General features: G+C 39.7%; 1 protein-coding gene across 1 annotated transcript in view; it reads left to right on the forward strand.

Moving 5' to 3' along the window:
- sema3h (sema domain, immunoglobulin domain (Ig), short basic domain, secreted, (semaphorin) 3H) overlaps positions 1–12,467 on the forward strand; it is a 66,033-nt gene that overhangs the window by 47,262 nt on the left and 6,304 nt on the right. Inside the window, 5 exon segments of the mRNA XM_032565393.1 lie at positions 5,332–5,401; positions 11,348–11,492; positions 11,715–11,804; positions 12,077–12,206; positions 12,293–12,381. Coding sequence (XP_032421284.1) covers positions 5,332–5,401; positions 11,348–11,492; positions 11,715–11,804; positions 12,077–12,206; positions 12,293–12,381 — 524 coding nt within the window.

Raw genomic sequence — 12,467 nt, forward strand, 5'->3', positions numbered from 1 at the left:
CTGGTTGATACTTAAAGCTGCAATCGCAGCATAAAGTTATCAAAAATATTGACTTGAGGGGGCTGAGATTCAGCACTTTTCAGGTTTTCATTTGCAATAAGAAGGATGGAGACAGAAGCACAGATAGGTTAGGACCGCTGACCGAACGGGTTAAAGACAAGATGGAGGACTGATCCTGATAAATTACTGTGAGATGGTGTCCTCACTCGAAGACGACTGAGAGGAGAAAGAGACGGCGAAATGTTGGTATTCAGGGTGGCTGGCTTGAGAACGGAGAGAAACAACAGTGGAGACATGAGGAGAATAGGGGTATTTGCCTGGGGGTCTCTGACCAGACAATTAGGATGAGCGGGAGGAGGAGGAAGATAGGGGCTGAGGCAGCAGGTCTGCGGGCCAGACAAGACTATCTTCCTTCAGGGGGGAAACGGCCGTGTTTTGTTTTGGGAAGAAGACACAAGAACAATCCTCTGGAGAAAATAGGCCAGACAGACAGACAGACAGATGGATGAGGAACTAAACAGAGAGATAGCATGATGGAGGGATAAAGGCTGGGAGGGGCAGAGAAAGTGAGACACAATGAAAGCGAGTGCCTCCTTGAGGGATCGTGGGAAGTAGAGGTGTGGAAAGGGGCACGGAATAATCACCTGATGAAAAGTTGGAGAGCCAGAAATAAAAAGACGACAAAGATTCAGAGGGAGTCGAACGAAAGCAAGGATAGTGGTTAGATCAGCACTACTGATCTCACAAAGTCAAATCAGACTGAACTGAAAGATGCTGGCTGATCTCATGTGATGGACAAAGGTTTTGCTCACCCCTCCTGCTGCTGAAAGATTAATGAAGCTAAAGCCAGGTGCAGCTTAATAAATCAGACACTTAAAGGTACGGAGGAGAGAACATCTCTAAATCAGTTCTGAGTTAAACTTACCATGAATGATAAGAGATTTTTCTGTTTTTTTTTTCTTTTTTTCTGAGGGTAAGCCATAAATAACTGAGGCTTCTTCTATAATTTTCTGTCGAAAAAATGTCGAGCTGCAGTCTTCCAAACTTGAGCAACGTTTTCAAGTGGAGATGAATGCACAATGAGGTGCGGAAGAAGTCGGAAAGTATCTTTGAAGCTCAAGGCAAGGATTCAGATTTTCCCTACAGGGATAATCCAAAGTCTTTATTAACTTTACACCGTACTTCTTCAACACCAAACTCTGTTTATTTACTTTTACGCGCTGTGAGGTCTTCCTTTTTACCCATCCCTGAAACACCGCACTTCATTACACACAGAGAGTTGATATTTCTGAATCTTTAGATCTTATTTCTTTGTCATTCCTGGCACGTGTTTACTGTTTTGAGAGGAATCTTTTTCTTTTTTGTACTGTGTGAACTCTGTGATGAAGATGGTCCAAATTAAGTCAAGTTTTATTCTTTTGAGTTTTTCTAGTAACAGCTTTTCTTCAATAAGATCAGAGTGTAAGTTCACCTTCCAGAGGAACAACATGCAGTCAGAACCACAAGTGGGACGGGTGAAATAGATTTATATCGGAACAACACAGTCAGTCCAGACCTAAATCTAATTGAGAATGTGTGTCCTGACATAAAAATATCTTTATTATCAACTCAGAAGGGCTTGATGCAAATTCATGCCACACTATTCAGATTGTTTTCTTCTTGAATTTTTTTAGACATTCATAAATCCCATTTCTCCCACTTACCACCTGTTTGTGTTGGTTAAAATCCTATATAATACTAATGTAGTATTTTGAAACTTGCAGTTGTAATATGACAAAGTGCAGAAAAACGTCAAGGGGGTTTGTTATGTGTACAAGCGACTGTAACATCTTAATTATCATTCCATTTACCACTGCGCTAGATCTCTGATATGAACAAATATGGTTCTTTTCAACCATTTAGTGTGAAGAGCTGGTGGTCTCCTGTCCAATGGGGGTACTCTTTGACATCGGCTTATTCTGCTCTTTGTTCAGGCTTTGGAAGATACAAAAACACTTAAATGGGATCCACTGAACTGGCTGAAAAGCTCTAAATCTTACCAGAGCACTGACTCTCCCACTGCTCCTGTTTTTAGTCTGGCTATCTTTCCTGCTTTGAAAATATCACATCGTTTTGAGAGAGAAAAAACAAAAAAAGAACATAGCACACAGCGCATACATCATGAAGAGTTACTCAGAGTTATAAAACAAGGCTGCCATAAAAATCTTTCAAGACAAGTGGAATGGGAGTGGAAAGAGCAGATGAGAAAGGTAATAATCTGTTATGTGAGCTTAGAAATGGGGGACATTTTCTGAAAGATCTGACCCTGAAAACAGAACCAAGAAGAAGGAATCATGGAGATGAGATGAGCAGGTGTAAAAGACAACAAAGCCTAGGAGCTAAAAAACACATTTACACTTTAATAATAACAAATATATATATTAAAACAACTATGCTCCAGGATCTGAACATGTACAAGCAAATTTAGGAAGCACAAGGTTTCCATCCTGAATGTGACTGTTTGTGCGGTGAAGATGTGTTGATGAGATGAGATTAGCCGTCGTTCCTGGAGGCCACCTGGAATGTGGGATCTTTCATCCGCCTCTCTGTTTCCATCTCCACCCCTCCTCAACACGAGAGAGGAAACGTCATGACCTGTGTTTACTTCCTTCATTCTAAGGAATACACACTGCAAACTAGTGAATAATCCCACTTATTCACTCTGTTTGCCACATAAAATGTGAAAATCTGAACAACACACTTAAAGAAAAGTTCAACAAATATATAGACCCACTTTCTTTCCACTTAGTTGTCCTTGTTAAGCAAATAATGCATTTCCCCATTACCTCAGACAGGCTGTGCTACAAACTCTGTGCCTCAACATCAGCAGGAGCTCTGAGAGTTTCTAAGACTCTCAAAGCTGTTTGGCAAACTCAGCCCAGAAGCTGAATCAAGTCATGTATTTATAGATTATCACAGCATGCCACCCAGAAAACAAAGCGCTCTGTTCTCTGCTGTTGTGATGGGACGATAAAACATTCGCCGCTCTTATCTGAGACAAAAGTGCAGAAACAGAACAGCTTTGATTTATTGTGATTTAAATAAACTGTGAGAGCCAAGGTCTTGTCTGAGCCGAGACGGCAAAAAAGATGAATGCTACGACAAGGTGCCAAATAGGAATTTATTTGATGAAAGAGGCAAAAGTGTATCGTTAAAGTTTGGTCTCTGAAGATTAAATAAAAGCTTGAGTATTTGCCAAAGTTAGACAAGGAACTGTTGTTTTCTCATTACAACATCAGACTTGAAGAAACACCTGTAAACATCTCTTTGGTACAGTTGGCAGTCGCCTGCATAACTTCTCTTTCTGTCTACTCCCATATGTTTAAAGTTTGAGTCTTAAAGGGAGGGCATTATGCAAAACTGACTTTTTTTTTTGGGTTTATGCCATTTTATAATGACAAAAACACACCTGCAGTTTTGCTTTGACTCATTCATGCATGTTTGAGAAATCCTTGAATCTCCCATGGCAACCATTCATTGGATGCCTTAATGCTTCCTCATACAATGCAGCGACTATTTTCCCCAAAAACCTTTCCACCTTTTAACTGCAGTTAAAACCAGTCGAGGTTCTGCTCCACAGAGAACCCCACACAGCTCCTCCAGACTAGCAAGTTAGCAATTAGCAGCTGGTGGAGCTGCGAATTTTCCTGAGTTCATTATCCAACACACCTAAGAATAATTGTAAAAGGTATCAGATATGGAGGAAAGGTATCAGATAAAGGTATGTGCTGAAGGGGAAATGTCAGAAAGGTTGGGAGGTCCTTAAAGAGACAGAGGCCAATTTTAACACATCAGATACAGCTGCTCCCTTTAAAAACTGCTAGTTTGTTTGTGGGCAGGTAAAAACCTTACATCAAAGAGAGAAATTTAACACTGCATTTCTTTACTGCTCTTTTAAAAACATAACATATGCAACGAACGTTATCTAGGATGTTTTAACACCAATTAAAGCAACTTTTTAAAAACTAGCATGCAATCCATTTGCCCACCTATAAGATGTGCAGCGTATAAATAAATGTCTTCATATAGTGGAAAGTGATGGAAGCAAAACATTAAATAGGTTTGAATGCAAGGAAACAAAAACTACAAAACAGACATTAAACTTCTGTAGGAGTAAATAAAAAATAACACTTTGAATTGGAGTCAACAAAAAAGCAATAAAGATTGTTTTAATTGGTTAAAAGGGCATATAAAAAGACAACAAACTAAAATTCAGCTATTACACTCCCTGGACAATTTGTGTTATATTTACATCAACGAAGTCAAAGTTACTAAAAAATTACTTCAAAATGGACAGAAAAATGTAAAAGTTGAGCAACATCAAAAATGATCAGTGTTGCCTTCATGTCCTCCAGTTAAAAACAGCTTCATTCTGTTTATTGTTCTCTAAACTGTGACCCCAGGCTCATCATCGGGTTTATTTGAACTCTTTCATACACAATACTGACAATCTAGTACAAAAAATGGCATAAACTGGATTAATCTGCTAGACTTGATGGGCAAGTTACACATAAATCTCTTTTTTTAATACTTTTTCTCCAATCCAAAAAATTTTTTTCTGCTCACCTTAGCAGAGTGCAAAACATTTGCCTTCTTTTGAGAGAAATTGAAAAAGTTTCTCTCAAAAGAAGGCAAATGTTCTAAAGCACTGCACATTTTTGCATCTAACCTATAGTTTCCTATCAGTCTGGTTTGATTTCATAGTTAACCGCATCGAGAAATCTCTCCAAATCCACCTGTTTGAGTTGAAATGAAATTGCCCTGGCTTTAAAGGATGGCCGTGCAGAGACGGACAGATGGAGAGAACAATCTCCACCTGACTGCACCGCTTGAGAGAACACAGCTTGAGCAACGGCAGAGCGAGAAAAACCCGGCTAATGTTGCGAACTGCTGTTTTTTAAAATGAGGAGCGAAGAGCGAGGCGTGGCGTTGGTGTGTGTAACAGCAGGTGTTGTTCTCCTGCAGCGGACTCAGCCCCCAGCTCTCCCACTGCGGCTGTTTATTAATGGCTACAGATTCATTACAAGCAGCCAGTCAGCCATGCTGCCTGTACGCCCAACGCTATTAGTCACACAGGCCGCCCCATAGACGCAGGATTGCATAGGATGAATACAAAGTGTCTAACTTTAAACATACAAGCATAGTTCTTCACTCAGAATAATGCCCAGACACACAGTGCAATAAGAATGTGAAATGTTATTTAACTGATGTTTTACTTTGTTGTTTCTCTCTTTCTTTCATTCATTCATTCATCCGTCCTTTCTTGACTCATCTCCGACGGTCTCCATTCAGAGGACATCTTTATTCTTCATGGGAAAGACAAGAAGAATCCTCTCATCTACGGCCTGTTCACAACTTCAAGGTATTTCCTCCATAATGCAGAAATAATAGGAGCAGAGTCATATATACTTGTAATTTATGTATATTCTTGCACATGTGCTGTGAGAGGGAGTGTTTGAAATTTACAGCAGATAAACAGTTTGTCCTCCTACACACAGTTTATATGAGAAAAAAAAAAACGTGGAGTTACAGATGCTTATCAGCTCTTTTTGTAGATACCGGGGCATTTAAATCCAAGCTTTGCTGTTACGGTTTATGGGAGTAAAGCTAGAGTGTCAAAGCAAAGAAAAAATATAGAGTATTTAAAACAAAAAAGCATAAGAGAAGCAGAGGCATAAAACAGCAAATGTCACTTGCTGAACTACAGGTGTACTAACAAATAACAAATGTATCTAAAATGAAAGCCTTAAAATGTCTTAAATTCTTTTTTTTCTTTTTAAGTGTTGGCCTTTAATACATTAATCACAGGTTTGTCATGGCCGGACTGTTTTTCATTTGGGTTTTTAAAGACTAGAAAAGGTTTCAATTCTACCTGATCTCCTCATAAAAATGGATACGGTAACTAACTCAAGAGAATTAAAGGTAAACATTTTATTATTTAATTCAACAAGCGAGATCCTTCAGTCTCCCACACAGCCAAACCAAGTAGTTTTGTCTAGTTTGTAATGCAGCTCTTATTCCATGTGAATAAGACAAAACTCACTTACAAACAACCTGAGGACCTTGTTTTAAGCCACTGGTTCTTGAATAGTGATGAAAATTACTGCTTGTATTGGTACATTATTTCACTTATAATGTGTGGTTTTTAACTTGTTTGTTTTGCAGTGTCCATTCCAGTTTTGTAGAAATGGCTTTAAGGTCTTCCTTTTGACTAAACTTTTCCATCATTGGTCATTTCAAATGAAATCTGTGGCACTTTTGCAATAGTAAGCCGTTTCTGTTCTTGCAAACAACAAGATCTCAGCTGCTCTGGTTGGTTTCCTCCTGATGTGTTTCATCACATTTTCAGTGGAAAACAGGTGTGAACTGCAGGGAGGCCAGTCGAGCATATGCACTTTGTGTATATGAAAGCACGGCCGTGCAGAATGAGGTGTGGGATTTTCCTGCTGGAATAATCACAGACCTCTGTTGTCTCGACAGCGGCATCATTTTCACCAGCGCTTTAGAAGTGGCTCCTGCATCGATGAAACCTCCACGTTCGCTACGCGAGTAGTGCGATGATGAAACCTGCATATTGTCTGTTCTGAACACCGAACTAGTGTGCTTTGTTTTTTTCTAAGATCTGAATTTGCTCAGAGAAGTCTGAAGTGTTTCTGTACAGAACGATCACAGGGTTCGACTGATGCTTTCCAAAATTGTGCTTACATTTGTGTGATGGAGAAAGTTTTCTCAGGTATTACTGAGCCAATAAGGCAGCTATTTATTGGAACCAATCCAATAAAATTGGATTGATCATCCAGTTTTTATTTGTTGATATTGTTTTAATCTATCAGAGGCCAATAAATATTAATAAACCATTAACACATCTAATATTTCTTTTCAGTGATTTCAGTTCTCCCCATTTCATTTGGGATTATTCTAAAGTAGTATGTAACCATTTTGGAAATTGTGTTTGTAAAAAGAATGAATATAATTTCAGAAGCTTGCAGCAATGTTCAGGCTTCAAATGAAACTTCAGAGTACAGTGAAGGACATTCTGCGGTTTTAATCAGTGAGCATTCCTGCACCGACCAGATAGCACTTTAAATAACCCTGACATCCAAAAGTACAAATTCCTGTGGTTCCTGAAATCCCTATCCAATAAAAAAATATTTTGATCGTAACAACTCCACATGTAACAGTCCTCCTTATGTTTGCATGTTAAAATATTTATTACATTTTACATAACGGCATGCGGTTTTCTTCCACGACTTGAAGAAGGAAGACAATGAAATCATCTTCCTTTTAACTTCCAAGCAAACACAACATCTGCGTTGTTCTGCTTCAGTCAGGGAGACATGACGCTTTCGCCACGAAGAGCTTGTCTGTGACAGGGTGCCTCATATCACACTCTGGTGCGTGGCACACAGATGTTGGTGTCACACGCTGCCGGTTACACACCGCTTGCTCTTTCTTATGTCACTCTGAGTCATGAATGAAATTCTTGTTCATTCACTTTTAACAACAATGAACATTCATCTTCGCATCATCAGTCGTCGTTGTCGTCATCTGTGAACGGACTTTAGGGCCAATCTGTCCCATTCTGACATTTTTCACATATAAACATACCTACAGCTGCAAAACAAGAACAGAGTTCACAACTCTTAACCCCTCTTTACTCTGATACCCCAGAATAAAGTCCAGTGCAATCACAAATCTAGTCTTTATGTAAGAGTTGCAAAAGGAAAGCCAAGCGTCTGTCACAAATCATGCATAAGACACAAAAAACCCTGAACACATTGTCGCTATGATGAACGTGTCATAATGTAGAAAAACCGAGTGTCTTCAGTCAGAGGCTTTGCTATAATACAGACTGCTACAGAAGATCTTTGCTGCCCACAGCCATCACCAGTCTACAATAACTCTAAGAATCTTGAATTTATACGAGTTTTTAATTTCCCTTTGGAATGAATAAAACAGTTTTGAACAGAACTGAATTGAACATGGTTTGTCTTAAACATACTATTCTGACTTTGAGTCATTTTGTGTCATTTTCATAGTCTCATATCATTTGCCCCGACACACAGTTTCCATTCCAGTATTTCATTCTATTAAGCACCAAGCATCATCTTTGTCTGTGTTGAATAAATGTCTACCCACAGCATGATGCTGCCACCGCCCTTTCATGAATAGGATGCTAATAGTTGTCCATAATTTTCTTTATTTTTATACAAAATCCTCTTTTGCTAATTTGTGCAAAAAGCTAAACTCAATTCTTCTCTTTCCAACCCGACTGAGCTCGAGTTGTTCATGAGAAGGATCAGCAAAGTGGCAGAGGCGTCGCCCAAAACACCTGCAGCTGTAACTGCAGGCAGACAGAGAAAGAAAATGGCCTGATGTCTAAAAGAAACAGACTCGTAGAGGCGGAGGCAGCTGCCAAATCAACAAATAAAGAACCCAAAGAGCAGGCGGCATCTGAAAGAGCGGATTTAGGAAAAAGTTAGTAAAAGAGAGAGGAAAATGAGCACCCTCATGGCCAACTAAGACAGCCTGGATTTCCTCATTTGCTCCACATCGCTGCTGGCACCACACACTCCCAGAGTTAACAGCGTTCCTGAGCTAAACCCCAGAGCTCTACAGTAGCAGCAGAAGCATGACTGCATTTGGCACGGCCGATCAGGGTGTTGGCTTGTTTCTGGGGGATTTGGAAAGTGTGTGGAATCTTAGCAGGGAATGGACAGAAATCCAAAGCATCGCGCAGGGTGGGGTCACAACCACAGAAGAGTGGGTGAAGAGGGGTCACTCCTTCTGAATGGAAACTCCTCCCTGCAGCAAAGTACATGGTTGCTCACTCTCTCTGACTTTAGGATAGGGTTGAGAATGAACACTGAATCAGTCTTCTGTATTTCTTTTTCCTTTTGAAGGCACCCCTACTTTGGAATAACTTTTGAAAATGAGATTTTATAGAAAATTATGTTTTTATTTCAGAAAAACCTATTGTAAATACTCTTGTAAAATTCCGCAAAAATAGTCTGTTTTAACTATGAATGCCAGGTTTTCCATAATTTATGAGGCTGAATAGTGAATTTGGTTTTAAAGGAGTTAAGTGGTTTTGTAGTTGTGATTCTTCGGGCTTTGTGATGTGTCAGAGTGAACAACAGGCTGGCCACAGAGAGGAATGAAAGGAGGATTCCTCCAGCGGAGCGTCAGAGCATACATGCTGCATATGTGTCACCCAAATGAACCAAGAGAAACCAATCTGAGTCATGTAAATGTGGCTTTTCTGTCTATCCTGTCTCTATTTCAGTGGATTTTTTTTTTTTTTTTTTTACTTAACAAGCGTTTATAAGAATCCTTTCCAGAACTGACGATGGTAGCTACAGTTGTTGGTATGTTTTGTGGTAAAAATCTCAAAGGGAGCACATTTCAATACTTTGACTGCTGGCATAGAGAGGTCAGTAAAAGTTAAAGAAAAGCCACAATGAGATGCTACTTTTCATTTCCAGTGCCAGTCACATGTTTGTAATAAACACTGCAGACAAAACACTCACATTGATTTTGGGCTCTTAATAATTTACTGAACCATTCTTTTTCATGGTAGAATGAGTTTTAAAACAACTCCAGATAATTAAAAAAGCAAAATAATTTCATTAGGACTTTCCTGTAATCCTCACAGGGTCAAAATTATACATACAGTGGGTAAGTGCCCCTTAGAAAGTTGCAAGTTTGAATGTATTTTGTGGCCACCCAGAAGGTTTCTAGCATACGTCCTGCTGGATATTCTTCTATTTAGAATCAGTGGAGCCAACTTGGTTGGTTTCCTGGCACAAACCCAGCTGTTGAGAGTTGGGCTACGCTTTTTTTGGTATAACTGAGGTCAGAGTTTTCCAAAAGCGTAATGCCACCCTGCCTTCACTATTCCAAAACCAGTTTTGGTACGTGTTTAGGATTATTGTTCTGATAAAACCCTGTGCTGAATAGGAGTTTCAACCATTTGGCCCAAACTGTCACCCTCTGATGAAAAGAGAACAATCCATAAATCAACAAGGCTCAAGTCTACCATAAACTGAAAGCCTCAAAGCTTAAAGGCATTGCTCTGAGTGGTGCAGGTTTCACATGTCTATGGACTCAAATGTCACCGACTAGAAAAAGAAAACAATTGGAACTCAGGCAGCTAACTATCTACACTAGAAACATTTCTTCCAGATAAATATTAAATGTGAAAATGTAGCTGTTTGCCCCTAGAGAAAGAAGGAGTCCAGGTGAGGCGTTCGAACTTCAGAGCAATGTATTCATTGTTAAGCATGGTGGAGGGTTTCATTTTCTTCCTGTTGTACTTTCCTATTACAAAGATGGGTGAATTAAAAAGTAAGAACACTGAAATTCTTCCCTTCTTCTCTAATAATTTTCTAACCAGCAGTCCCAATCCAATGACTGAAAATGTCCTCCGAGATATTTTTGTGGAAGCTCACAATTACTGCACACAATGATTGCTTCATGGTCCAGTACAAGTAAACACTCCGCCTGCTGGGGTAGATGGCTGAAACAGGGAAGTGATCCCAAACACATAAAATCTGGTTCCAGAATGGACAGATCAGGCTAACATTTTGCTTCTGGAAAGCACTGACGCCTTCTGTGCTGGAAATGCATGCCCTGAACTTAAAGGTTCCAGAATCCAATTAATTTAAAAGAGCGTTCTCAACTGTGTTGTGAAGAATAATTCGGTCTCCAGCCAGATGTGTGCCACAGGCTTAAGGATGGCTGCGGTCAGCAACTAGCAGAGGTGCAACTTCCTAAGGGACATTTATTTCGATTTATGTACATATTTATGTCTGTATGTACAATTTTGACCATACATTAAAACCAAAAGTACAAATTCCTGTGGTTCCTGAAATCCCTATCCAATAAAAAAATATTTTGATCGTAACAACTCCACATGTAACAGTCCTCCTTATGTTTGCATGTTAAAATATTTATTACATTTTACATAACAGCATGCGGTTTTCTTCCACGACTTGAAGAAGGAAGACAATGAAATCATCTTCCTTTTAACTTCCAAGCAAACACAACATCTGCGTTGTTCTGCTTCAGTCAGGGAGACATGACGCTTCACTCATTTCTTGTTGTTTTAAAGTGCCAGTGCAGTAAATGAAAAGTTCAAGTGCATCATTAAAAGTCCAAAATAAGAAGATGAGCATATGTAGACTTTATTACCAGAGCCTTACATCACTTTCTGACTGAAGCTGATGCTGTTATTATTGCTGCTGGTGGAAGGATAATAATAGGTGGACAGGATTACCTGACAGCTCTTCTCCTGCTTTGTTTTCAGTGACATCCTGAACGGTTCGGCGGTGTGCGTTTATCGAATGGAGGACGTGGTTCGAGCCTTTAAGGGCAACTTTCTGCATAAAGAGGGGCCCCAGTACAAATGGGCCGAGTTCACAGGAAAAGTGCCTTATCCACGGCCGGGAACTGTAAGCTACAACTCCCAACCGTCTGACTTGATGCATGATTTCAGTTGAAAATGATTAAAACAAGCACACAAGACGATGCCCTCAGATTTTAGCTTTCACTTTCACTTATTGCCCAAATAAAAAAGCTGCATAGTGTCTAAAAAAAATAATGTCTACATGTCGTTTTAAGGCTAATGCAGTGCATAAATAGCGATGCATTTTTTTTCTGTTTCTCACTGACAGTGTCCCAGCAGCACTTATGGAAGCTACAGCTCAACCAGAGAATATCCTGACGACGTAATTTTCTTCAGCAGGACTCATCCGCTGCTGCAGGTCCATCCTCCTTAACATTATTAAATTAAACCCATTTAATGTAATAAGACTCTGCCCTGTTTAACGCAGGGCCCAGTCATTTTTCCCCCCTCTCTATTTTGGTCTAAATAAAATTAAGAAATTAAATTAAATCGGCTTTCACCGCCTCATCTTTGATGACATGAATTTTCCATCATATTTTGGCTGATTTACAAAGCTGGCTGAAAAATGGCAATTTTAACACTTTATATTTAATATGACCAGTTTTGTAAACATAATGACCTTTGTTTCAGGAACATGTGCTGCCTCTGGGAGAGCGCCCACTGTTGGTGAGAGTGGGTGTTCACTACAAGTTTAGCAAGCTGCTGGTGGACCGGGTGGAGGCTGTGGACGGCACGTATGACGTCCTGTTCATCGGCACAGGTAGAGAGCAGAGGGAGCGGCTGGCTCATTTTAAACCCGGTCCTGCTTTTATGTTAAATATGATTATTTGCTCTTTGTTTTGTCAGATTCAGGACTTGTGCTAAAGGCTATCCATCTGCCAAGAGAGCATGGTCAGAGTCAGGAGGTCACTCTGGAGCAGCTGCAGGTTTTTCAGGTACAACAAAATATTAAAGAAATAAAGAAAATGGCATATTTCAGCTTAATTTCAGATTATTTTAGATATAAATCTTGTAATTTGAT

The sequence above is a fragment of the Xiphophorus hellerii genome, chromosome 1 (assembly GCF_003331165.1).
Source record: "Xiphophorus hellerii strain 12219 chromosome 1, Xiphophorus_hellerii-4.1, whole genome shotgun sequence".
NCBI classification, from domain to species: Eukaryota; Metazoa; Chordata; class Actinopteri; order Cyprinodontiformes; family Poeciliidae; genus Xiphophorus; species Xiphophorus hellerii.